General features: G+C 43.8%; 1 protein-coding gene across 2 annotated transcripts; it reads right to left on the bottom strand.

The window, feature by feature from the left end:
• Positions 1 to 7,768: 7,768 nt before the first annotated feature.
• Positions 7,769 to 25,636, bottom strand: stoml1 (stomatin (EPB72)-like 1). Of its 2 annotated transcripts, XM_067973535.1 has the most exons (7): positions 25,432 to 25,635; positions 21,092 to 21,198; positions 19,967 to 20,116; positions 16,520 to 16,723; positions 13,702 to 13,954; positions 11,644 to 11,838; positions 7,769 to 8,823 (listed from the first exon to the last, which is right to left on the bottom strand). In XM_067973535.1, the coding sequence occupies exons 1-7, from the start codon at positions 25,472 to 25,474 to the stop codon at positions 8,627 to 8,629; spliced, it is 1,149 nt and encodes a 382-aa protein (XP_067829636.1). In that variant the 5' UTR covers positions 25,475 to 25,635; the 3' UTR covers positions 7,769 to 8,626. The 2 variants fall into 2 exon arrangements, with proteins under 2 accessions (XP_067829636.1, XP_067829637.1); XM_067973536.1 differs by lacking the exon at positions 16,520 to 16,723 and having other exon boundaries at positions 25,432 to 25,636.
• Positions 25,637 to 26,072: the final 436 nt, after the last annotated feature.

The following is a 26,072-nucleotide window of genomic DNA, read 5'->3' as shown; positions in this document are numbered from 1 at the left end:
TGGGGATGCTTTGAATCAGATTTCACCAACTCTGCCCTCCAGCTCTGCCGTCCAATTCTGTTGGGTCTCACAAATCGGTCAACAGCAGCGACTTAGTCTGGCAACTGAAGTCCGTCAGAAAGCAGGTAACAAACCAACTCTGACTCCAGTGTCATAATTATGACTTTCCATGGATCACCAACCGAGATGGTAACACAAAGTGACTTTTTCAAAAATGTTTTGACAGATTAAAGGTGAAAAATGTGATTGATTAAATTGTGTCCAAACGCAGGCTGAAACTAGAGAGAAAATTTTTATTAAAAAACTGTCCCAGCTCCTGGCCACTTCATGTCAGTGTCACCAGGAATCAGCCTTTATACCCTTATACCAAGTCAGAATTCTGCTGAAGGCTTCTTAGCTTCTGAAGAAATCTGCACGGGATAAAGTGCCTGGGGTTTTCGTGCAAAGCTCTTCTGCCCAGATCTGTGGCCTGAACCTCGGAACATTGTATTTTAGCTGTCTCTGCAATATTTATGATACTGATACTATACCTTTGAAGGAAATCAGCAAACTTCATATAAATAAATAACACTGAATTTATTGTAAACAGCATCAAAGGGCAAGAATCTCTCTCAGTTTTCCTGGGCATTTTATATGTTCTCCATCCAGACCCGGCCCTGTTCTCCATCCAGACCCGGCCCTGTTCTCCATCCAGACCCGGCCCTGCTCTCCATCCTGACCCGGCCCTGTTCTCCATCCAGACCCGGCCCTGTTCTCCATCCAGACCCGGCCCTGTTCTCCATCCAGACCCGGCCCTGTTCTCCATCCAGACCCGGCCCTGTTCTCCATCCAGACCCGGCCCTGTTCTCCATCCAGACCCGGCCCTGTTCTCCATCCAGACCCGGCCCTGTTCTCCATCCAGACCCGGCCCTGCTCTCCATCCAAACCCGGCCCTGCTCTTCATCCTAATCCGGCCCTGCTCTCCATCCAAACCCGGCCCTGCTCTTCATCCTAATCCGGCCCTGCTCTCCATCCAGACCCAGCCCTGCTCTCCATCCAGACCCAGCCCTGCTCTCCATCTAAACCCGGCCCTGTTCTCCATCCAGACCCGGCCCTGTTCTCCATCCAGACCTGGCCCTGTTCTCCATCTAGACCAGGCCCTGCTCTCCATCCAGACCCGGCCCTGTTCTCCATCCAGACCCGGCCCTGTTCTCCATCCAGACCTGGCCCAGCTCTCCAACCAAACCCGGCCCTGCTTCTTTTTTGTTCATTCATGGGATGTGGGTGTCACTGGCAAGGCCAGCATTTCTGGCCAACCCTAATTGCCCTCGAGAAGGTGGTGGTGAGCCGCCTTCTTGAAACGCTGCAGTCCGTGTGATGAAGGTGCTCTCACAGTGGATTTTGACCCAGTGACGATGAGGGAACAGTGATATATTTCCAAGTCAAGATGGTGTGTGACTTGGAGGGGAACGTGCAGGCAGTGGTGTTCCCATGTACCTGCTGCCCTTGTCCTTCCAGGTGGTAGAGGTTGCGGGTTTGGGAGGTGCTGACGAAGAAGCCTTGGCGAGTTGCTGCAGTGCATCCTGTGGATGGTACACACTGCAGCCACGGTGCGCCGGTGGTGAAGGGAGTGAATGTTTGATGTGGTGGATGGGGTGCCAATCAAGTGGGCTGCTTTGTCCTGGATGATGTCAAGCTTATTGAGTGTTGTTGGAGCTGCACTCATCCAAGCAAGTGGAGGGTATTCCATCACACTGCTGACTTGTGCCTTGTAGATGGTGGAAAGGCTTTGGGGAGTCAGGAAGTGAATCACTTGCCACAGAATACCCAGCCTCTGGCCGGCTGTTATAGCCACAGTATTTATGTGGCTGGTCCAGTTAAGTTTCAGACCATGTTCTCCATCCAGACCCACCCCCGCTCTCCATCCAGACCCACCCCCGCTCTCCATCCAGACCCACCCCCGGTCTCCATCCAGACCCACCCCCGCTCTCCATCCAGACCCACCCCCGCTCTCCATCCAGACCCACCCCCCCTCTCCATCCAGACCCACCCCCCCTCTCCATCCAGACCCACCCCCGCTCTCCATCCAGACCCACCCCCGGTCTCCATCCAGACCCACCCCCGCTCTCCATCCAGACCCACCCCCGCTCTCCATCCAGACCCACCCCCCCTCTCCATCCAGACCCACCCCCACTCTCCATCCAGACCCACCCCCGCTCTCCATCCAGACCCACCCCCGCTCTCCATCCAGACCCACCCCCACTCTCTATCCTGAACGTGATTGGATGCTCCCTGCCCGTTACCATAACGTGCCCTGTTGGACCTGTTCATTATTGGTTGGGTTTGCTTTTTTCTGCTGGCCTGGACCGGTTATTCCAAGTGGTCGAGCTGACCACGGTGACAGCTCTCCTCTTAGAATCATAGAATCATAGAAGTTACAACATGGAAACAGGCCCTTCGGCCCAACATGTCCATGTCGCCCAGTTTATACCACTAAGCTAGTCCCAATTGCCTGCACTTGGCCCATATCCCTCTATACCCATCTTACCCATGTAAATAGGTAAGATGGGTATAGAGGGATATACGATGTTGCTGGTGTTTCTATGGTGCTGAAATCTGGCGCTTTCCCCCATGTTTCACACCATTTTGGCAGATAACGAATAAGTAACCAAGGATGTAAAACACTTCAACAGTCAAACACTCTACTTTTCCTCTCACCATTTTACCATCAAATGCACAAAAAGATTAAGGTTCACATGCGAATATTGAGATCACATGCCCAATGGTGTTGTCTATTACTCATAGAATCTTACAGCATAGAAGGAGGCCATTCGGCCCATTGTGTCCATGCAGGCTCTTTGAAAGAGCTAATTATTTTCCAATCAAAAATGCAAATTAGCCACATCTGGATTCCCGATTAGCCACATGTGGCTTGTGGCCACCATATTGGTTTACACTGCTTAGCAGGAATTCCCATTCTAATGCCCATGAGAGAGTTCTGCGCATCTGTCGCTACATTCACGCACAAAGCTCCTCTTCCACCGGTTAAAATTTAAATGTTTAGAGGGAATGGTTGGCAGGGTCCAAATATTTAAATGAACTGCAGAGTCGGCTGACGGGGTGACCAGGAGGTCTGAGGGAGCCCCAATGTGACACCTCACTTGAGTGTAGTGTCAATGTGGAGATACCGCTCCCCCACGGGGAGTCTCACACTGGAGTCAGTTCGGGTGCTGACTCCGGATTTACACTAAACATTAGTCTCAGTGCCCAAACAGAAACAAGCAACCTTGCACTTGCAGTGTAAATGCACTCCCAGAAGCTGACAGACCCGTAGGGTGGTTCCTGCACTTTCTGCTTTTATTTCAGATCTCCAGCAATTCTGTTGGCTATTTTATCTCTGCCAAAATAATGATCTGACAAACATTATTTTTTTTTAAAAAATCAAAGATTGCCGAGTAAAACAGCCATTAAAATAAATATTAACAAAGTGATGCATTTCAAAACCTGCTTAACTGAAAATATAATATACAAGTGCTACTGTATCGCTTACATTTGGGAAATAAATTGAAAATTAATATAATCTTTTACTGACTTGCTGTGTCTTCTTTGGTGGCTTGAAATCAGAATTAAATTTGACATCAACGTTTCCTTAAAAGTAAATCAGGGGGTCCTGTTCCATAGAACAGGCTCACTCTTCATAGAACCAGACAGCACAGAAGGAGGCCATTCGGCCCATTGTGCCTGTGCCGGCTCTTTGGAAAGAGCTGTCCCAAATAGTCTCACGCCCCTGCTCATTGCCCATAGCCCTTGCAATTTCGTTTCAAGTCTTATTTACAACATTTGGCTTGTCTTTAGGTACCGTATTGAGGTTCTACTGTCTAGTGCATGGGGTGTGTGGTAGTTGAGTGTGGGATATCATTTTTCCTTTTCCTCCTGTATATTTTTTGAGACGCAGCTGGAGCCTCTTCGATCACCGACCATCCAATTAACCAAATCCATCGCATCGGAATTGAAATGATCATCTTGCTTTTCAGCAAAGATGCATTTTGTCACGAACCCAATCTGCTGCCTGTAATCGGTCTCATTCCCACAGCTTCTCCGCCCCTACCTTCATAAAAACTGAAATGTTTATGGTAAAAGGTTTTCAATGTTGATCTTCGGAAGCAATCTATATACAGTTGATTTTAACACAATACATAAACTACCTGGGAATGCAAAGCCAAAACTGAAACCCGAGTTTTATTTTTTTTAAAAGAACTCTATAAAATGTAACAATACCCAAACGAAAAGGTTTAAAGAAATTTTCTCTACCCTCAATATTTACAACACATTTTATCTAGACTATTACTAAATATTTTTGACAAACATATTCTGCACTATTATAGTCAAGTACCGTCAGCTCTTAACGTTCAATATAATATAGATCATTTTCAATTATTTCCCAAACGTAAGCGATACAGTAGCACTTGTATATTATATTTCCAGTTATATCGCTTTATAGACGAGTTCTGCCCCAATGTTGTCCTTAAGTACCCGTATTGTATACTTGTAAATGATGCTGCATTTATATGCAAGACTTGGCAATTTATTAAAGGGACGTGTTACAGTGGGAGCTCACCGGCTGTTGCTATTGTGGATTTTTTAATCGTTTACTGAACTACTGGCACTCCCGGACTCCACGCACCGCCAGACAAATAGAACCTTAACTCAATGAGAAGCCGAACCAAATATTTTAAATCTATAAGTGAACTCGTTCTATGGAACAGGATCCCCCTTAGCTTTAAGGGAATGCTGGCGATAAATGTCACCAAATCATCCACCAAATAAATCGCAGCGTGAAAAGACACAGCAAGTCAGTAGACAACTAAAAATTATATTAATTTTGAATTGTTTCCTAAATGCAAAGAAAGAACTTGCATTTATGTAGCACTTTTCATGACCTCCGGACGTTTCAAAGTGCTGCACAGCCAATTAAGTACTTTTGAAGTGTAGTCACTGTTGTAATGTAGGAAACACAGCAGCCAATTTGCGCACAGCAAGATCCCACAAGCAGCAATGAGATAATGACCAGATAATCTGTTTTAATGATGTTGGTTGAGGGATAAATATTGACCAGGACACCAGGGAGAACTCCCCTGCTCTTCTTCAAAATATTGCCATGGAATCTTTAAGGTCTGGATTCTAGGTTTCCGAAAGATAGCATCTTGGACAGTGCAGCACTCCTTCAGTACTGCAATGGAGTGTCAGCCTAGATTTTGTGCTCAAGTCTCTGGAATGGGACTCCAACCCACAATCTCCTGACTCAGAGGTGAGAGTGCTGAGCCACGGCTAACAACTGCAGCTGCTCTTGTATTTTATATTTCTCATTAAAGTATGTTTTAAAATTTCTCACCTTGTTAATATTGATTTAAATACTGTATTAAATACTGCGCATCCCCTATATTATTCGCTCCACCATTGGTGGCCGTGCCTTCAGCTGCCTAGGCCCTAAGCTCTGGAATTCCCTCCCTAAACCTCTCCGCTTCTCTCTACTCCTTTAAGACGCTCCTTAAAACCTACCTCTTTGTCCAAGCTTTTGGTCATCTGTTCTAATATTTCATGTGGCTCAGAGTCAAATTTAGTTTGATAACATTCCTGTGAAGTGTCTTGGGACGTTTTACTACGTTAAAGGCGCTATATAAATGCAACTTGTTATTTGCTCTTTGATTTTTTTCCCCCTCTGTTTGCAAGGCTATTTCCAAATTTCAATATGGAAAATTGATCCTGCAATTCCTCGGGTCCAATATTGTAACAAACATGTTGTTAATTAAGAAAGCACCAGCTGTTGACTTAATAATTCCTGCACAATCAAAAAAATAACATTTTGTTTGCACCACGCCTATTGTTACAATAAAACACGTCCCCTAACAATGCTAGAGATAAGTGAAGGTAAAGGATTCTATTTTCTCTCTTCCTCAATGTTAATTCTCAGCGAGCTCTGCAATTTCCAGCAGTTTGGCACCATCTGGCGGCAGAAAACTCAACTGAAGTCACCCACCACCAAATTAATGCACAACAGATGCAAGCATTGGAAATTCAAACTCACTCCTGTTGAGTTAAATTCCCGAATTAAGTCTAATTCAAATGCCCATCTCAGGATAAAATTACAATTTATACCCGATAACCTAAAGTCATTTTTTTTTGCACTAAAAATTAGAATTATCCCATAACTTGAATTAAGCAACGGCAATAACACAGCAAAGTGTTAAAACATTTAATTGTCGGATAATTTGAAATAAATAACTTTGCATTGAGAGTAGACTGTATATTGTTAATATTTTATCAGTTGTATAATTAGTCATTCAAAATATCACATGGAGTGATCAGCATGTGTTGGACGATCTCAAGGAACTAAATCATCTTATTTGAAATCTGGAACTCGCCCCCCAAAAGCTGTTGAGGCTGGGGGTCAATTGAAAATTTCAAAACTGAGATTGACAGATTTTTGTTGGGTAAGGGTATAAAGAGATATGGAGCAAAGGCAGGGTAAATGGAGTTGAGGTACAGATCAGCCATGATCGAACTGATCCCAAACTGAATTTATGAGAGCTCACAGTGGAGGTGAAGGAAAAATCCATATAAGTCCATACCATTGGCCAACTCCAGGGGAAATAGGTAAAGATGCACTTAAAGAACTGTCATTGTTGGGGGATTTAACTCAGCAAGCCATCCATACTTTTCTTTTTAACCAAACCAGCCATCTCTAAAGTAAGGTTACCACTTTAGTGCCAATTTGGGCCAGTTGTGGGTCAATAGCCAGATGGAATGTTTTAAAAACCTATGTGAAAAGCTAAGGCTCATATGGAAGGTCACCACCATGGTTGAAAGGACAAATCAACATCACTGGTTAGGTGGCACCAAGGAGATAGTGAGGTACAAGGCCAGAGAGCATGGTCATCCTCCTCTCAGCCTCTGAATCAGAAATCCCCAAGATTTTATCTCAATCAAAAAGATCCTCAAGCCCTCCCAGTATAACAGGCGAGGCAGACTGGACCAGAATGAAGGTGGTAGAAATGGCAAAAGCAGTATCAGGGCACTGGACAAGGATGCTGCCCATGACCCCAAAGATTCTATAGGTGGTGTCAAAGCACGAAAGGTCCATCCTTTAATAGCTGCTTTAGAGCTGATTGCTTCTATGATGAGAAACTTCACCAGAGAGGGGAATGGGGTTAATCCTTGCCCCTGAAGACTTATTCAGTCAACTTTGGCTGTGAGAGATCTGGAAGATTTTGCTTGTTTCTGGCCCATCTATATTTACCAGAGCAGACTTATCAAACCAAGACCTCAAGGACAGATTTGGATCCATAGGTCTCAGTGGATCTGAGCAACTTTGAGCTGGATGGCACAGAGCAAAGGCTGTGGCATCTCTTAGCAGAGGTGCAAGGGCATATTGGCGGGGCGAGTCACACCGAGGTGATGCTTCGTGCCTCCTAGTGGCTAGCTACAGGCTGTGCACCTGTCCTCCCAGCTGCAAGAGATTAGGCTGGGTGATAAAAATTATAGGAAAAGGGAGAAACTTCCCCAAACCCCACCCCCCAAAAAAAAACTGCAGCTCTATGCACCTAGCCTAACACCTTTAAGAATATGAACTGCATCTAATCGTTATAGAAAATGGGTACTGTATACTGGATGCTGCATGTTATTTGTATAATCCACAAGTATGGAATGAATCATTGGTTACAACAGCACAGGCCCTAAAAACAAAGTGTAACAATTTATTTGGACCGCAGTACAACATTTTTTATTGAGCGTCAAACTGCAGAGAATAAATATAGAAATAAATCAGAATTTCTCCTTAACCCTGATTATATTTTACAAGCACAATAAAATTGCACTAATTTCTTCACATTTGTTTCATTCGTAGACTGATTTTGATTTTGTAAAAATAGTATAGCTTCCAAGTACATACACATCAAGATAAAGGAGCCTTGGCATTTCACCTTCAAGGAGCATTAAAAAAGACTTGCATTTATACAGCAACTTTCACGACCTCAGGATGTTCTAAAGTACTTTACAGCTAAAGGAGTACTTTTGAACTGTAGTCACTGTTGTAATAAAGACAATCATTTTTTTTTAAATATCTACTTTTCTTAACATATACAGTGAGCACGTTCAACACAGTTGTACAGCCGGTACGACATAGAATTGTACAGAAGGAGGCGAACAAGCCTATCGTGCCTGCTCTTTGAAAGAGCTATCCAATTAGTCCCACTCCCCTGCTCTTTTCCCCCATAGCCCTGCAAATTTTTCCTTTTCCAGTATATATTCAACTCCCTTTCGAAAGTTACTATTGAGTCTGCTTCCGCCACCTTTTCAGGCAGTGCACTCCAAATCGTAACAACTCGCTGCATAAAAACATAGGGGAGACATCGGTGAGAGTAGCAAAGCTAATAGTGACCGAGCACCTGAAGGATATATAACAGAACAGGGCAATGTAACCTACTATTACAAGTTTATTTTTTCAGGAATGGATTATTGGTCCATAAACTATTAACAATACATTAGTACAGAACTTCTGAGAAAATAACTGAAATGTAAATAAAATAAAGACATGAAACTCAGGAGTCTTTGCCCAGGGTGGGTGTGGGATTATGTCTCTGCTACATCACTATTGGTGCAGTTTCTTGATTAGCTCCTCCAGCTTCATCGCAATTTTCAAATCGCCGTGTATGCGTATCCGTCCACTCATGTAGGCTGATAAAGGCTTCAGGTTCCCCGAGAACAAGGCCTGCATGGTCTCTGCTGTCACTTCAAGAGTCACATCAGGGTCTATGTCAGGTATGCCGTAGCCTGCCTTACCAGAATCTGAAATTTAGCAAGAGGAGGTTACAGACGGTTAATAATTAATCGCAACATCTTGCTTAGATTTTTGCCTTATTATAAAAGAACACTGGTGCTGGGCAATGAAGCATCAACCGCTCCCTGGTCAGATGTAACAAGGGCTAGATACCCGAGCCCCAACCTCAGAAGAGGATCTAATATTCCATCTGAAATTGATCTTCAATCGGATCGTATTTTATGAAATTTGTGTACGAAAATCTAATCAGTCCTACACGAGTATTTTTGACTTTGTGAATGTATTGACTGTATTTTTTTTTAAAATGTGTTTTTGGGATGTGAGTGACATAGTGAAGACACATTTATTGCCCAACCCTAGCTGTCCTGTGGTGTTGGTGGTGAGCCGCCTTCCTGAACGGCTGCAGTCCGTGTGACGAAGGTGCTCACACAGAACTGTTAGGTAGGGAATTCCAGGATTTTGACCCAGCAACAATGAACGAAACGGCGATCCAAATCAGGATGGTTTGTGACTTGGAGGGGAATCTGGAGCTGATGGTGTTTCTGGGATCTTGCTGCTCTTGTCCTTCTTGGTGGGAGAGGTCATGAAGCTTGGAGCTGTCGGAGTAAACTTGGTGAGTTGCTGTAGTTCATCCTGTAGCTCGTACATAACTGCAACCATAAGGCATCAGCAGTGAAGGGGCTGGGATACTGAGCCGAGTATAGCAGGGCACTGGTCAAGCAGACAGCTCTATATGAACATAGGAACAGGAGTAGGCCATTCAGCCCCTTGAGTCTGTTCCGCCATTCAATTATCATATCCTGGATGGCATCAAGCTTTTTAAGTCTCATTGCAGCTGAACTCATCCAAGTGAGTCATGAGTATTCCATCACACTTATAAATTGAGCTTTGTAGACATTGGACAGGTCTTGAGGTGAGGAGTGAGCCAATCGTCGCAAAGTGCCAACATCTGCCCTCTTCTTGTAGCCGTTTTGATGATATGGCTGGTTCAGCTAAGCTTCTGGTCAATGGTGACTCACTTCCCCCCCCCCCCCCCCCCCCCAGGATGTTTATGATAGGGGGGATTCAGCAATGACAATGCCATTGTAGGTTATGTGGAGGTGGTTGGATCTTTTCTTCTCGAGGATGGTCACTGCCTGGCACCGATGTGGTACTGATATTCCCTGTCACCTGTCTGCCCAGGCCTGGATGTTGTCCAAGTCCTGCTATGGGTGGCTTTGTTTTCACAGGTCTTGTATGCTAACTATGAAGTGATACTGAGGCACAGATTAGTGAAAGGTCCCATGGATCGGCAATTTAGAATGGCAGGCTGTGAGCACCAGAGTGCACTTTGTTATTCTCTTGCCTCCATGGCCTCGCTCCTCCCCATCTCTGTGACCTCCTCCCGCCCGAGAACCCTCCGAGATCTCTGCGCTTCTCCAATTCCGGCCTTTTACACATCCCCGATATTCTTCATCCCACCATTGGCAGCTGTGCCTAGGCCCTAAGCTCTGGAATTCCCTCCCTAAACCTCTCCGCCTCTCTTTCCTCCTTTAGGACGCTCCTTAAAACCTACCTCTTTGACCAAACCTTTGGTCACCTGTCCTAGTATCTCCTTCTGCGTCTCGGTGTCAAATTCTGTTTGATAACGCTCCTGTGAAGCCCCTTCGGACGTTTTTGCTACTTTAAAGGCTCTATACAAATGCAAGCTGGTGTGGCATTATTACACAGGACTGCACAAAGTACCAAACAGAAAGTAAATCAGAACTCCCATTTCTTCTTTTGCACGCATGTTCGCGTCAAACATGTAAGCCAGATTTTAAAGACATCGTCAATCCAAGAGGCACAGTTCAACTGCATTTGTCCTGTATGGCGGTGTCAAATTTTCTACTTCTATGGCAGGACTCCTGTTGAGGATCTGTCAAACGATTTTCTTCCTCACAGTTTAGGAAAATCGCTGGCCTGTTCCAAGAGTCGATGATAACTTGTTATCAAATGATAGCCGGGAGTGGTCCCCACCAATAACAGCTTGAACATGAGCTGCGATGTTTTATTTTCGGAGTGGGGAAGGGTTGTTGCTGCGGGCTGAGCATGTGGCTGGTTCGGTGGGTTTCCCCCACATTTTTCAAGCTGAGTCAACCAGAAGGAAAACCTCCACAAGTTATTTGTGAAATTTCTGTCTTGATGAGCTGGTTAGGTTCCTCGCGGACCACGTGATAGTTTAAAACAATGTTCCTACTCATTTACAGATCTCTCCAGTTGCCGACACTAATTACATAGAATATTCTGCATACAAACAGGCCATTTGGCCCAACTGGTCCATGTCGGTCCATACGAGCCTCCTCCCACACTATCAACATTTCCTCCTATTCCTTTCTCCCTCACCATCGAGGAAGAAATGCTAAGAACAGCCCTTGGATCCACAAAATTCAAACAAGACGAACATCATCAGTGAGTATAGCGATTAAAAAACCTCTGCTATCATTAATGGAACTTAAAAACGCGAATAATATCTTAAAACCAGCAAGAAATATTAAGACAAATTGAAACCATATAAGCACCAGGGCTCGTGGGCTGCGTATGGTACACTGCAGGCAATATGCCACACACTGGCAGCCCCAGCGCCAAGGGTAGGTGCTTCAGATTTCAGCTCATTAAGTGACTCATTATCAGTTTAACAAGCGACTCAGCAGCACTACCACTGGTGCATCTAATCACTAGTGAGTACAATCACACTCTTCAAAATAGTGTAACAAAAATATATTCCCATTTTTTTTCAATAAAAAGCAATTTCGCCCGTTTTGTACAGATCTGCATTAGACAAGGTATATGAGGAAACTTTAAGTCACCTTTGGTGAGGTCCAGATAATACAAGTTATGAGTTCCATTCCTTTGGCTAACATTGAAAAGGTAACAGGCTCCAATCTGTTTCACCAGCTCCTCGGAAAGAAGGACCTTCACTTTAGAAAGTACCCAGTCTGGATTGATAAGGATACTCTCAACTTCTTCAGGTTCAGCCTCGTCAGATAGGATCTGAACACTGGCTATAAAGGAACACAAACATCTCAGAGAGAAAAAAAATTCACACAGGTTTCCCCTAATTGCTTATCTGGTTAAGGCAGAGAGTTTAATTTACAGATAACCCACCTTCCACCCTCCGAAAACTTGAGCTCATCCAAAACTCTGCTGCCTGTATCCTAACGCGTGTGTTGGTTTTAATTGTTTCTCGAGATTGATTAATTAATTCACGATCAGTGGGTATCCAGCGAAAGAAGTAGAGAAGGGAAATTATTAGGTGGTGATGACCAGGCATTCGCTGGGTGGCCAGACTTGTTCTCCATACTTGAGTTTGGGATTTCCCCATCGATAGCCATCTGAGGTAAACTTCCTCTCTGAGTTAGTGTTTAGAATGCTTTGTGCAATTTTGGGCTCAAAACCTCTAACAAGATATCGAACAGGCTCCAGGGAAGGGTGACGTAGATGGTTCTCAAGTCCCAATCACCCATCACCCCCCGTGCTTGCTGACCTACATTGGCTCCCAGTCTGGGAACGCCTAGAATTTAAAATTCTCATCCTTGTGTTCAAATCCCTCCATGGCCTCGCCCCTCCCGATCTTTTACCTCCCTCCAGCCCTACAACCTTCCGAGATCTCGGCACTCCTCCAATTCTGGCCTCTTGCGCATCCCCGCCTTCCCCAGCCAATCGTTCACCTGAGGAAGGAGGAAGCCTCCGAAAGCTTGTGAATTTAAAATAAAATTGCTGGACTATAACTTGGTGTTGTAAAATTGTTTACAATTGGAAAGCCAACAGACTCGTTGTTGGATTCCCAGTGGATGATTCTTGACTGCCCCTCTCCAATATATTTATAACTAATAAATAAACGTCTTCAAAGGAAATGAAAGAAAAACTATTTTTAAAAAAAACACCCCTATGATTTTTCTCTGGGGTTGCTCACAGCAGTGTACAGGAGATTAATCTTTAAATTCCTGGAGACTCCAGGACAATCCTGGAGGGTTGGCAACCCCTATTTCCTAGTAAGGAGTTAACTCTTTCAGCACAGAAGGTCAGGGTGGGGGGGGAGGCGGACTGCAGAAAAAATGGGGCAGAAAAGGAAACCATTTAATAAAACCAGCACTTTGCACTAACACCTTTCCATTAACTTAGCTACTAAAATATATTGCCAATCCTGTGTTTTAAAATACAATTAGTAGTTTTACACCAAATTTACCAAAAAGCACTGACTCTTGCTAGAGTATGGTTAAACAGGGACCTGTGGGAACCTGGACTGTGGACCAACAGCAGGCCAGTGGAGGGCATCACAGCCAAGCCTGACCCTGTTCTCCCACGGTGCTCGTACACTCGCACCTTTCAGCAAGGGGTACTAGTGCAACCATCGGTTACGAGAATCTTGGCGGATTTTTCTTTGCTTCCCCTTCCCAGCCCAGGAACGCTGAGGTCAATTGTGGCCCCTGGTTGAGATCAGCCAACTCAGCTTGGCACCTTCTGGTTTGTGTGGTTTTGTGTAACACCAGGCAGTGTCTTCACCCACTAGGTGAGGGGTGGGGGGTTCTGGAGTACATCCCTTGGAGCCACGTGTGGCCTATAAGCCTTGGCAGCGCAGTCCTATTTGTGTTCGTATTTCTTGTTTTCTAGCTTGTCCTGTTTGAATTCAGTGGCCTTACAGGTTTGGAGAGGGCTCCACTTTGTGCTCTTGACTCACTGGTGGATAAATAATAAAACAGAACACCGAAATTTGTTCACACCAGCAACTTGAAATAGAAGCAAATTAATAAGAACGTGGGTTTAAACTTGGACCCTGCTGCATTATGCCTCCAGAGAGCTGAACTTGCCATAAATTTTCACAAGTGTTCTATAGTTGAGTCTATGTTAGAAGAACTTTGCCTAACCTTCACTCTCACTAGACTGTGCCGAAGACTGTGCAGAAGACAGTGGAGAACGTGCTGATCCTGAGCTACTCTTTTTCAGGATGTGCATAGCTAGCTTCCGGAGAGGGACAGTTAGCTTGTCTCGTCGAGAGCTGCGTAAAACTGCCTCAGATTCTCGGAGAAGCTCTTCCGTTGGTTTTAACACCCTGTGCAGAATCAGGTTCACTCGTTCCACTTCTAGACCCCAGTCCTTGGTCTTCTCGTTGATCTCAAACTGCAAGTAAAAAAAAAACAAAACATTTCAGCACTTCAAACCTTTTGTTCAAGATTGCGATTTTCAAAATAAACACACACACATTAAATGGTGTATTTCTTCCCTACTCCAGTCCCCACCTTCTCCTGTAGGCACTGCCTCAGCTGCAGCACGATTCCATGGACACCCCGTGCCAGCCGATAGCTCACCCAAGTGGCTATTCTTTACACGAATGCTGATAAGTATTTGACCGTGGCCTCGCCCCACCCTATCTCTGTCACCTCCTCCAGCTTCAACAACCCTCCGAGATCTCTGCGCTCCTCCAATTCTGGCCTCTTGCGCATCCCCCATTTTAAATCGTCCCACCATTGGCGGCCGTGCCTTCAGCTGCCGAGGCCCGAAGCTCTGGAATTCCCTCCCTAAACCTCTCCTCCTTCAAGTCACTCTTTAAAACCCACCTTTGACCAAGTTTTTGGTCACCTGCCCTAATATCTCTTCATGCGGCTTGGTGTCAAATTTTGTCTGATTACGTTCCTGTGAAGCATCTTGGGACATTTTGCTACCATAAAGGCGCTATATAAATACAAGTCGTTGATGATGAGAAGGCCCAATCTCACCCTCGCCCCACACACACACACACACACACACACACACACAGTGTGGGCTCCTTCCAGCAAGGATTACCTATTTTCTCCAATGCACAACCACGCCGATCGGCTAACTCAGCACAAATCAGGAGTCGAAGCTGGCACCTTCTGGTCTGTAGGGTTGAGTTCAGCACTGGCTTTAACCAACTGAGCTATTGCAGGAGTTACATGAGGTTCAGCGTAAAGCGAAAGAGGATAACTACGTGAGGGATAGCTCATAGGAGATGGTGAGTCAAAGCAGCTCTGTCACAGGTGCAAGCGATAGCATGCAATGTAGTCTGTCATGAACCACTAAAATGGCATCGGGAACGCAGGAAAATCAGAGGTACAAAAGAATTTATAGGCTGGACTCACAACCTGGTTCATTACTGTTGACACTCTTTGGCTTGGCATTATATTTAAAGAAAGATCTTTTGTTTGTATGGTGCTTTGTCATGTATCTCAGAAACATCCCAAAGCACTTCACAGACAATAGAATACTTATATCATAGCCATTTTTCACAGCAAGATCCTACAAGCAGCAGTGACAAGAATGACGACCAATCTGTAGGGTTTTTTTTGGTGATGTTGGTTGAGGGAGGAATATTGGCCGGGACATTGGGAGAACTCCCTGCTCTCCTCTGAATAGGCCATGGACCCTCTAACATCCACCTCAGACACCGTGAATAGACAAATATGCTAAGTTTATCTCATCTGGGACAAGGCAGCACTTTCTCAGTACCCTGCTGAAATGTCAGCCTAAACCATGTGCTCAACTCCTACAAAACATAAAAGCTACATTTTAATTTTAGCAATTGTGTTTTCTTAAAAAAGCCTTGAACCCCTGATTTTTTTTTTGAGTAGGTTAATGCATCAGGTGATGAGCCACACAACCCAAGGGCCTTGGGTTTGATCCACATTTTGTGCTGAGTTAGCTGATCGCAGCTCGGATGAAGCACCCGAGTCTAGGGAGGGGGAAAATCAGCCAGTGCTCGCGCTTCTGATCTTTGCTGCATGTGGTTATTAGGGGGAACAACAACTTGCATTTATATAGCGCCTTTTAACATTGCAAAACGTTCCAGGGCGCAAGAAGAGAATTGTGCTTGGATGCAAAGCCCTCCATGGAAAAGCACTCAGTGCCGACCCTCACACACGAAGAATCGCCAGTTGGGTTATGAAGAACTAGAGGGCCTCTCCATGCTTTAGAACCGTGACTTGAGTCACAGTCTTCAGGAGAGGGGAGAAAGCTGACTTTAAAAAAAAATCCGGAGTGTGAACTATCTCAAGTTATTCTGCAATTTTTATGCAAAAATCAATTACTTTACAGTGAAACAGATGGGGCTTCTTGTTCCTGGACGGTGCAAACCCAAGCACCAGCATCTTGTTCAGTAATTGCGAGCAGTTTTACAGCAGAATTCTAACAGCAGCAGAGACTGATACAATGAACAAGGCAGCAAAAGGCTGTCTTGCAAGCAAACCTCATAGCCCTGGCATCAGCACTCAATGTAGCAGTCAAAATAAAAAGCTCCCTTTGAGTATAGACGATTAAGGGGTGATCTAATGGAGGTGTTTAAGATAATTAAAAGGAGCTGACAGGATAGAGAGAGAGAAACTATTTCCTCTGGTGGGCGAGTCCAGAACAACAGGGAACACAACCTTAAAATTAGAACTAGGCCGTTCAGGGGTGATGTCAGGAAGCACTTCTTCACACAAAGGGGAGAGGAAATCTGGAACTCTCCCCCACAAAGCTGTTGAGGCTGGCGGGCGGGGGGGGGGGGGGGGTCAATTGAAAATTTCAAAACAGAGATTGATAGATTTTCCAAAGGCAAGGGTATTAAGGGTTACGGATCCAAGGCAGGTGGATGGAGTTAAGATACAGATCAGCCATGATCTAACTGAATTCCACATAGAACAGGCTCGAGGCGGCTGAATAGTCTACTCCTGTTCCTATGTTCCTCACCGCTAATTGTGCTTCAGTTTTACTCTTATCCACCTGGATGGTCACCAGCGTTTTCCGGGGCAGGTAGTTCATCATCACGTGGTGAACAGTGTCTATCAAGGTGCTGTTGATATCCTGCACTGCTACCACAGAAATGACTGGAATCAAGATATGGTAGTGGACTTCTGCACCGATAAAGATCAGAGCTCCATCTTTAATTGTTGCCTGTGTGAAAGAGATGAAAGTTTACCCTTCCTTCTGCGTGATGTACTGTGAGATTAGACGATGCTTTTGCTGTTTATGGAGTAACAAAGAAAAAAAAAATTACAACTCCATTTTGTAAATATATCTATCATATTATAAAAAGGTACGCCTGGTGCACAATTTCTGCTTGTCACACTTCAAAATGGCGCACTCAAATTTTTACATTACACTTGAAAGAAAAGTATAAAGAAATCATGGAACGCTCCAAGAACACTAAATACCAGACAAGAATGTCTGCAGTGTTTTTTTGGACCTCTGTATGAACTCACCCAGTCTTTACTTAACAGCAGTTAGACTGTGGAGGCTTAAAGAGACACACATCTACATTTTGGCAGAAGGATAATACATTATGTTTTACGTGCTATGATGTTCTTGTTCTTATAAAACAATATATTCTCTGGAGATGTGCCAAAATACAAATAAAAGTTATGAGACCCACCCATCATGCTTCAGGTGTCACATTTTGACTCACATGCAAATTTCTGTATCACACACAACAAAAAGCCAGTCATTTCTTATAGATATTGTCAGACCTTGGGGAGGAGGCAAGGGTTTACAAGCAGTTGCCAACCTAAAAAGAAACAATTACGCTGTAATTGCGCTCGGGAGGTGTCTAACTGCAATTAGTCTCTAATTGACCCCAGGTGTGCCTACTTAAAGCAACTAGACTAGGCAGTCTTATAAGGGACAGACCAATTACACAAAGCTGCATTGCTAGCAGCAGAATAATACTGTTGATAAGGTGGCATAATGCTCCACTCTTTATAAAGTAGGGTAGCCTCCAACTCCCATGAGCAATGCCATGGAAGATGTGCTAGTTATTCTAAGTTCCCGTGAAACCACGCTCCAGCACGAGTCAGTGCAGTCAGAGGAGGGGCAAAAACCAGCGGGGAGGGGGGCAGAAAAAGTAAACTGTGGTTGGGAGTTATATTCAGGGCTCTCTCACTCTCGTAGGTTCAAAGTCCTCTGTAAACTGGGTCACGAGATCTGAATTCTGACTGTAATTCAGGCGTGTAACGCACACCAGGCCATTGTATGCGTATAATCTCACATTGCCCGTGTGATCAACTGCACGTTACTCCCCCAGGAACCTGCAGTATGTTTATTTTTAAATTCTACCTCCCAAAGACAAGGACATGGGCACCAGACACCCTCCAGTACCTCACGCAGGTGGGCCACTAGTAGGGTAAATGATTTGATGTGGTGCGACATTTCACAAATCCCGACACTTGGCCCGCGCAGTGCGACGTGCCGCTCCCAAGAACCTCAAATTTGTGTAAACAGTCCCGGAAAATGTTGGTCTCTGATCAGATCTGAGCAATTACAAATTCCTTGAGGGGAGTGCCACCAGCTTATTTGACAGCAGCAAGCTTCGAAGCAGGGCCCAATCCTATTCTTGTGCAAGGTCCACACAGACACACGTGCATTTTCCAACAGGAACAACTGGAACTAGACAGCGATCAAGGGGATTTCTTTCCCTTTCGCTAGCACAGGAGCCAATTGCACAGCCCAACTGCCCCTCCCACTCCCTGACAGGGATCAGGTAACTCATTCTCAGACCAGGAATCAAACCTGGGAGCTTCGAACGTGCATGCCTCAGCAAGACAACATTCACGCAAGGATACTGCTGCCCTGTGCAGGGAAAGGGCACGAGGCAGCAATATCGTTGTGTGAACGTCATCGCACCGCAGGATCGTGGGCACACATTGACAGCCAGCGAGTTAACCCCACAGCACAAAAACTAAACAGAAAATAACAATTTGAGGACTTTTCCACACGACTAAAACAGAGAAACAAAATAATATACCGGGAACGCGAATCGAGGGGAGTGAGCTAAATTCCACATTTAGAGGGATAGTTTATAAGCTGCTCAAAAGCTTTCTGCGTGAGGAACTGGAGGGTGTCTGGTGCCCATGTCCTTGTCTTTGGGAGGTAGAATTTAAAAATAAACATACTGCAGGTGCCTGGGGGAATAATGTGCAGTTGATCACACGGGCAGTGTGAGATTATACGCATACAATGGCCTGGTGTGCGTTACACGCCTGAATGACAGTCAGAATTCAGATCTCGTGACCCAGTTTAGCACTTTCATGATTTAGGACATAATGTGGGTCCTTGTCTCAGCTTCATCTGTGGCTCCTGGCAAAACCAGCATTTGGTGCTTGTTTTGCTAATATCATCAACAGTCATTTCTATCCTCATATTTACCTTAAGCACATAAGAAATAGGAGCAGGAGTAGGCCATAAGGCCCCTCGAGCCTGCTCCACTCAATCAGATCATGGCTGATCTTCGAACTCAACTCCACTTTCCCGCCCGATTCCCCACATCCCTTGACTCCCCTAGAGTCCAAAAATCTATCGATCTCAGCCTTGAATATATTCAATGACTTCGCATCCACAGCCCTCTGAGGTAGAGAATTCCGAAGATTCACAACCCTCTGCGTGAAGAAATTCCTCTTCATCTCAGTCTTGAATAGCTGACCCCTTATCCTGCGAATATGCCCCCCAATTCTTGCCTATCTAGCCAGGGGAAACAATCTCTTAGCATCTACCCTGTCAAGCCCCCTCATAATCTTATATGTTTCAATAAGATCACCTCTCATTCTTCTAAACTCCAGAGAGTATAGGCCCATTCTGCTCAACCTCTCTTCATAAGACAACACTCTCATCCCAGGAATTAATCTAGTGAACCTTCGTTGCACTGCCTCTATGGCAAGTATATCCTTCCTTTGATAAGGAGACCAAAACTGTATGCAGTATGTCCAGGTGAGGTCTCACTAAAGCCCTGTACAACTGTAGTAAGATTTCCTTATTCTTGTACTCCAACCCCCTTGCAATAAAGGCCAACATGCCATTTGCTTTCCTAATTGCCTGCTGTAACTGCATACCAACTTTTTGTGTTTCTTGTACGAGGGCACCCAAGTCTCTCTGAACACCAACATTTAATAGTTTCTCACCATTTAAAAAAATATTCTGTTTTTCTATTTTTCCTACCAAAGTGAATAAATAACCTCACATTTTCCCACATCTGCCGCCTTCTTGCTCACTCACTTAATCTGTCTATATCCCTTTGCAGACTCTGTGTGTCCTCCTCACAGCTTACTTTCCCACCTAGCTTTGTATCGTCAGCAAACTTGCATACGTTACACTCGGTCCCTTCATCTAAGTCACCTTCTAGAAACCAGGGCTGAAAAGGTCACATACCTCAAATGGTGCGATAACAAAAGCTTTAGTCCGGACATCAACTTTCTGCCACTGATCAATGAAAGGAAGCAAGAGGATAAATCCAGGGCCCTTGGTGCTTACGATCCTTCCGAAGCGGAACACGACAATCCGCTCATACTGTGGCACCGACTGTCGTTGAAAAGAGAAACAGCTTTTAGTAAGAACCAATTCCCTCTATCCAACACTGTGAAGCATCTACAAGTCAATGGTGGCAGTATAAGCTGTTCCTAAGTCACAACTGAGGCCAATGATTTGCTCCTTCCAAGGAAAAACGGGACAGAATCTCAGGAGGCAATCCCAAAACATTAGTCTATTTCCTGGAGTCCCGTATAATCAAAGCAGAATTTGACTTCTTCAAAATCATTGTAAACTAATGTTTCTGGTCATGAAACTTAACAGCGTCCACAGTTCCTGGTGTTAATCACATTCCTGAAATGCAGCTGCTGGGTTATATTAGGACAGGGAAGCTGGTTTGGGGTAGGGGGAGGAGCAGTAAATGCTGGAAGATTGGCCCTCCGTGCGAATCCAACATTCTAAGTGGAAGTTTGGCCAATGTCCCTCCCTCAACTAATAGCACCAGAACCAGAACCAGATTCACTGGTCGTTCATCTCATTGCTGTTTGTGGGATCTTACTATGTGCAATATTGCTCCCTCCATAACAGTCACTGCGTCCAAGCTAACTCATTGCCTGTTGAGATATGATAAGGCACTATATAAATTAACAGCTTCCTTTCAGTGAAGTTGATACCATTTTACAATTGTTCTTCCTTTTTATTTCAAGAAAAGTTTTTCTGCCAAAACTCAGAATTCCAGTACCAGACAAACCTGATCCTATTCTCACCTAACGTCGACACAAACACACACACATTTTCCAGAAGGAGTCACTGAATAGGGATCAAGAGCAGGAGATCTGGCTGAATTTTTTCCATCCGTAGCCCACAGTTGTGCCAACTTAGATCAGGTAACTCAGCACAGACCAGAGGCCCGGGGCCTCCTGCTCTCTACGACTTAATTCCACTACACCGCAGTGCAGTGCCGTTACAGAAAGGGTCACTGAGGGAGAGGAAAAGTACAAATCAGATTCGGTGTTTCAGACTGCGTACCTTTACAACAAACCATCCAGTGATTGGAAAAGTGATGACCACCAACAGAAAAACAAGGATTGTCAGAATCGAACAGCAAATAAATGATGGCCAACTCTGCGTCCTATCTGAAAGAGAGCAGGCAATTTTTTTTTAAAAGGCAAGCAGATTTAGTCTGAACCATCAAGATTAAATATGCAACGACAGGTGTTTTTATTTGCACAAATCTATTTTCTGACACACCTAAATTTGTGATCTATTGAACACTGACCAGATCTATTTCAGACATACTTGAAGAACTCAACTTTAAATGGAGGATGCTCATTCCAATTACTGAAATTATCTTGCACATTAACATAGAAACAGGAGTAGGCCATTCAGCCCCTTGAGCCTGTTCCACCATTCAATTAGATCATGGCTGATCTGTACCTCAACCCCATTTACCTGCCTTTGATCCATAGCCCTTAATACCCATGCCAAACAAAAATCTAACACTTAGTTTGAGAAAAATAGTTTTAAAGTAATGGTGAGAATTGAGGACAGTTTAAAATCTAATTTATTCTTGCTTCTGTATAATCATACTTTTTAATACAATTCAATTTAGTATATCTTAGCCTGAACTGCATGGACTGGTAGCATGATGTTTTCTGGCAGTTTGAGAAAATCTGGACTATACGCCAGGTGGACCATATATTACTTCTGTTACCCAACCCAGCGGTAGAAGGGTTCATTGTTTGCCCAGAAGCAACACCATCTGAGAAATTGTATGCACTATGTGAAGTTTCGGCTCATATGAGGCATGGGTTTGTGTATGGAAGCTGACTTTTGCATTGAGCATGAGTAAAAAGTATCGGGAAGGAGCATCAAGGTGTTATCAGTTACATTTATTCCCCAAGTCAAAGCTCACATCTATTACGGCCTTGAAGTTACATTGTGGAATAATAGTTACAAATGCTCAATGCATTCATCTGAATGCCCTCTCTGCTATTTTGGTGGTTAAAATAAATGGGTTAACACCTCCAAGTAAAGGAATTTCAGACAAACCCGTAAGCTATGCAACTCTGCCCAAGAGGTATGTAATGGATAGAGAAATTTCTAGCCACTGATGTCTTGTTTTCTGCACCGGGAAATCCACTCGAGTACTTTCTTTTCTTTTTCAGCACTGGGCTAACTTCTCCTTTGACAAGATTCTGATTCGCAGTTGATGCCACTGAGCAACAGGAATCTGGTTCTCCCTCCACACTGCCAGCATCTTTACACTGACTGGGTTTCTTATTCCGATGAACAAATCAGCTCGCTCATAAGTAACACTCAATTTTTGAAAACATAAGATAGACATAAATAATCTGCGGGGATTTTTCTTCTTCTTGAGAAGATGGCAGCTGTGATTGAAAGCAAAAAAAAACATCACATGTCCAGGTTCGAGATGTGTCCCAGGTGCAGAAGCAAGTGATACCCATTAGTAGTGACAATGACTCACTTTGATTTTAAAAACAAGGCCTAATTTTGACATGTTCTGCTTTTAGAAATAAACAAGCTCATGAGGTGTTACAAATGTAGGTTAGATCTTTTCTCCAACAGCTCTTGATCTGAACAAAGGCTATAGAAAAGGGCTATAGGAGTGCAAGGAGAAACATTAGATGGAAGAGATGTGTCTAATAGTACTAAGAACTCTCTTTCAACAAGGGACTTGGGGAGCAGATTGCACAAGCTCCAGACAGATCCCAAAGGGATAGATTATAAGAGGAAAGAGAAAACATTTTTTTTTTTAAAAAAGTGTCCATTTTACCTCCCTCTTGAAAGCGCTAACTTTGCAGCAGATGTTACTAGATAGTTATCAGGAGTAGAAACTCTGGTTGATTTTCCCCTCTCTAGCACAGGGGTGCTGAAGTCATCCACCAACACTATCCGGCTTAAATAATTCAACACTGACCAGGGAATCTGTATCATATCATATACTCGAAAAGTTTCAGCTCTTTTAATGGGTTTACGACTGAGCCACTCTGGCAGTTGATCAAATTACAAACAAAATTAAATTTTAGGTTATTTTGTTTAGAACTTTATTCTGATCAAAATTTTATAACATTTTATAATTGTATTATAATAGTCATAAATTAAAATAAAACTACATTAAAATTAGAAAATAAAATTCACACTTTTTCAATATTAAACAAAATTATAGAAAGTCAAAAACTTACTAATTTCAATTTTCTAATTATACAATATAAAAATTATGACTTAAAAATATAATTGCTTCAATTTACTAAATTAAAACTTTATTAAATTATAACCTTGATAAAATACATTGGTGAAAATAACATTTTATATTGTTCTTGTGTCATTATGTTTAATTTTGAAAAACTAAAAATGTAAAAATTGGTGCAAAGTTGGATGATGTGCAAGAGCAGAGGGATCTGGGGGTTTTAAAGTAGTAGATGAATGGCAGATGGAGTTTAATTTAGATAAATGTGAGGTGATGCATTTTGGTAGATCGAATCGGGCCAGGACCTACTCCGTTAATGGTAGGGCGTTGGGGAGAGTTATAGAACAAAGAGATCTAGGAGTACAGATTCATAGCTCCTTGAAAGTGGAGTCACAGGTGGATAGGGTGGTGAAGAAGGCATTCGGCATGCTTGGTTTCATTGGTCAGAACATTGAATGCAGGAGTTGGGATGTCTTGTTGAAGTTGTACAGGGCATTGGTGAGGCCACACTTGGAGTACTGTGTACAGTTCTGGTCACCCTATTATAGAAAGGATATTATTAAACTAGAAAGAGTGCAGAAAAGATTTACTAGGATGCTACCGGGACTTGATGGTTTGACTTACAGGGAGAGGTTAGACAGACTGGGACTTTTTTCCCTGGAGAGTAGAAGGTTAAGGGGTGATCTTATAGAAGTCTATAAAATAATGAGGGGCATAGATAAGGTCGATAGTCAAAATCTTTTCCCAAAGGTAGGGGAGTCTATAACGAGGGGGCATAGATTTAAGGTGAGAGGGGAGAGATACGAAAGGGTCCAGAGGGGCAATTTTTTCACTCAAAGGGTGGTGAGTGTCTGGAACGAGCTGCCAGAGGCAGTTGTAGAGGCGGGTACAATTTTGTCCTTTAAAAAGCATTTGGACAGTTACATGGGTAAGATGGGTATAGAGGGATATGGGCCAAGTGCAGGCAATTGGGACTAGCTTAGTGGTATAAACTGGGCGACATGAACATGTTGGGCCGAAGGGCCTGTTTCCATGTTGTAACTTCTATGATTCTATAAGTGGCTAAAGAAAGCTAGTGGAATACTAGCTCTTATGGCAAGAGATATAGAATATAAAAGTCAAGATGTAATGGTGAATCTACTTAACGCCTTAGAAAGATACAGTTGGAGTATTGTGCACTTTTGGGCTTCACACTATACGAATAATATTGACACAATAGAGAGGGTACAGCACAGATTCACTCGGATGCTGCCTGGTATAAGGAACTACAAATACAAAGAAAGACTTGAAATTTTGGATGATCTTTCTTCATTAGAACAAAAGTGGTTGCGGGGTGATTTAATAGAGGTGTTTAAATTTATGAAGGGATGGGAGAGAGAAGATAGAAACAGACTGTTTCCAGTGATTGAAGGGGTTTGGAATGAAGAGGCACAGATAGAAGATTAAATGTAAGAGAATTAGGGCACTGAGCACGTAAAACCTTTTTTTACACCTAGAGTTGTTGAGCTGTAAAATGCTTAGTGATTGAAGCAGAGACCATGTCAATTTAAGAATAGGTTAGATAGGTGGTTGAAAAGGGGACTAAAGAACAGGGCAGGCACCTGGGATTAGTACTACTGTAGAGTGGAGGATAAACACCGACATGGATTGCACAGATGACATTTCCATGTTGTAAATTCTATGTAAATTCGTTTAAAATTTAACATAATAAAATTGTGAACAAAATACATTTATGTAAAATTTTAAACATTATGCATTTTATTTTGTTCATTTTAGAACCAAACTAAAATTAGAATACAACATTTTATGTTCATATTTTCAATTTTATAAAACTAAACAATACTATTGGTAATTTACTTTTATAATTTTAATACTTTATGAACTTTAATATAACAAAATCATTAAAAAAATAAATTGGTAAACAATTAATATAATTTATAATAAAAAACTTGATAAATGACAAACATTTCATTATATTATTAAATTAAGGCTATTATAATTATGAGCAGGGAGTTCTGATACCGCTCTGCGAGTACCTGGGCTCCACACCTGGGACCCTAACCCTGATTCCCCCCCCCCACACATCTGGGACCCTGACTCCCACATCTGGGACCATGATTTTCCCCCCCACATCTGGGACCCTGACCCGCCACCTTACCGGTCACGTAACCATCGCTGGTGGGTACCGGCTTGTAGCTCATCCTCCAGCGGCTGGGAGTTCGGCTTCGGCCCGAGTTCCCTCACTCCCTACCCGGCCGCCGCCGCACATTATGACCTCCCCTGCCGCTGTAACCATAGTACTGCCGACAAGGACCCAGGCCCGGCCAAGCGTAACTCCGGAATGTGAGTGCGACAGCGCCCCCTATGGGCTGGGAGTGTTATGATTTAAACAATTACCCCCCCCCCCCCACCCCAATGTATACAGCGCAGGACACCATTCGGCCCATCGTGCCTGTGCTGGCTCTTCCAACGAGTTATCCAATTAGTCCCACTCCCCTGGCTCTTTCCCCATAGCCCCGACCTTTTCGATGTTTCCAATTCCCTTTTCAAAAGTTACTATTGGATTTGCTTCCACCACCCTTTCAGGCAGGGCATTCCAGGTTATAACAACTGGCTCCACTCCTGTGTCCTGGAAGTACCGATTGTTGGTAAGATATCAGCGTTAGCTGGTGGAAGTGGAGCCCACAGGTGTGTTCCCGGCTAGAATCATACTTCTGATGACTGCCGTCGTTTTCTCCATTTAGGAACACGCTTGTCTTTCCAGTTCCACCCAAAACATTACGGCCCACATCTGTACTG

Source organism: Heptranchias perlo, chromosome 38 (assembly GCF_035084215.1).
Source record: "Heptranchias perlo isolate sHepPer1 chromosome 38, sHepPer1.hap1, whole genome shotgun sequence".
Classification (NCBI taxonomy): domain Eukaryota; kingdom Metazoa; phylum Chordata; class Chondrichthyes; order Hexanchiformes; family Hexanchidae; genus Heptranchias; species Heptranchias perlo.
This window is presented reverse-complemented; position numbering and strand designations above follow the sequence as displayed.

Excerpts from the sequence above, each read along its gene's own strand:
- stoml1 (XM_067973535.1), bottom strand. The coding sequence starts at position 25,474 with ATGAGCTACAAGCCGGTACCCACCAGCGATGGTTACGTGACCG. Across the intron at positions 21,199-25,431 it reads CAGCGATGGTTACGTGACCG|ATAGGACGCAGAGTTGGCCA; the intron begins GTAAGGTGGCGG and ends GCTCTCTTTCAG. Across the intron at positions 20,117-21,091 it reads CTGGATGGTTTGTTGTAAAG|TCGGTGCCACAGTATGAGCG; the intron begins GTACGCAGTCTG and ends TTTCAACGACAG.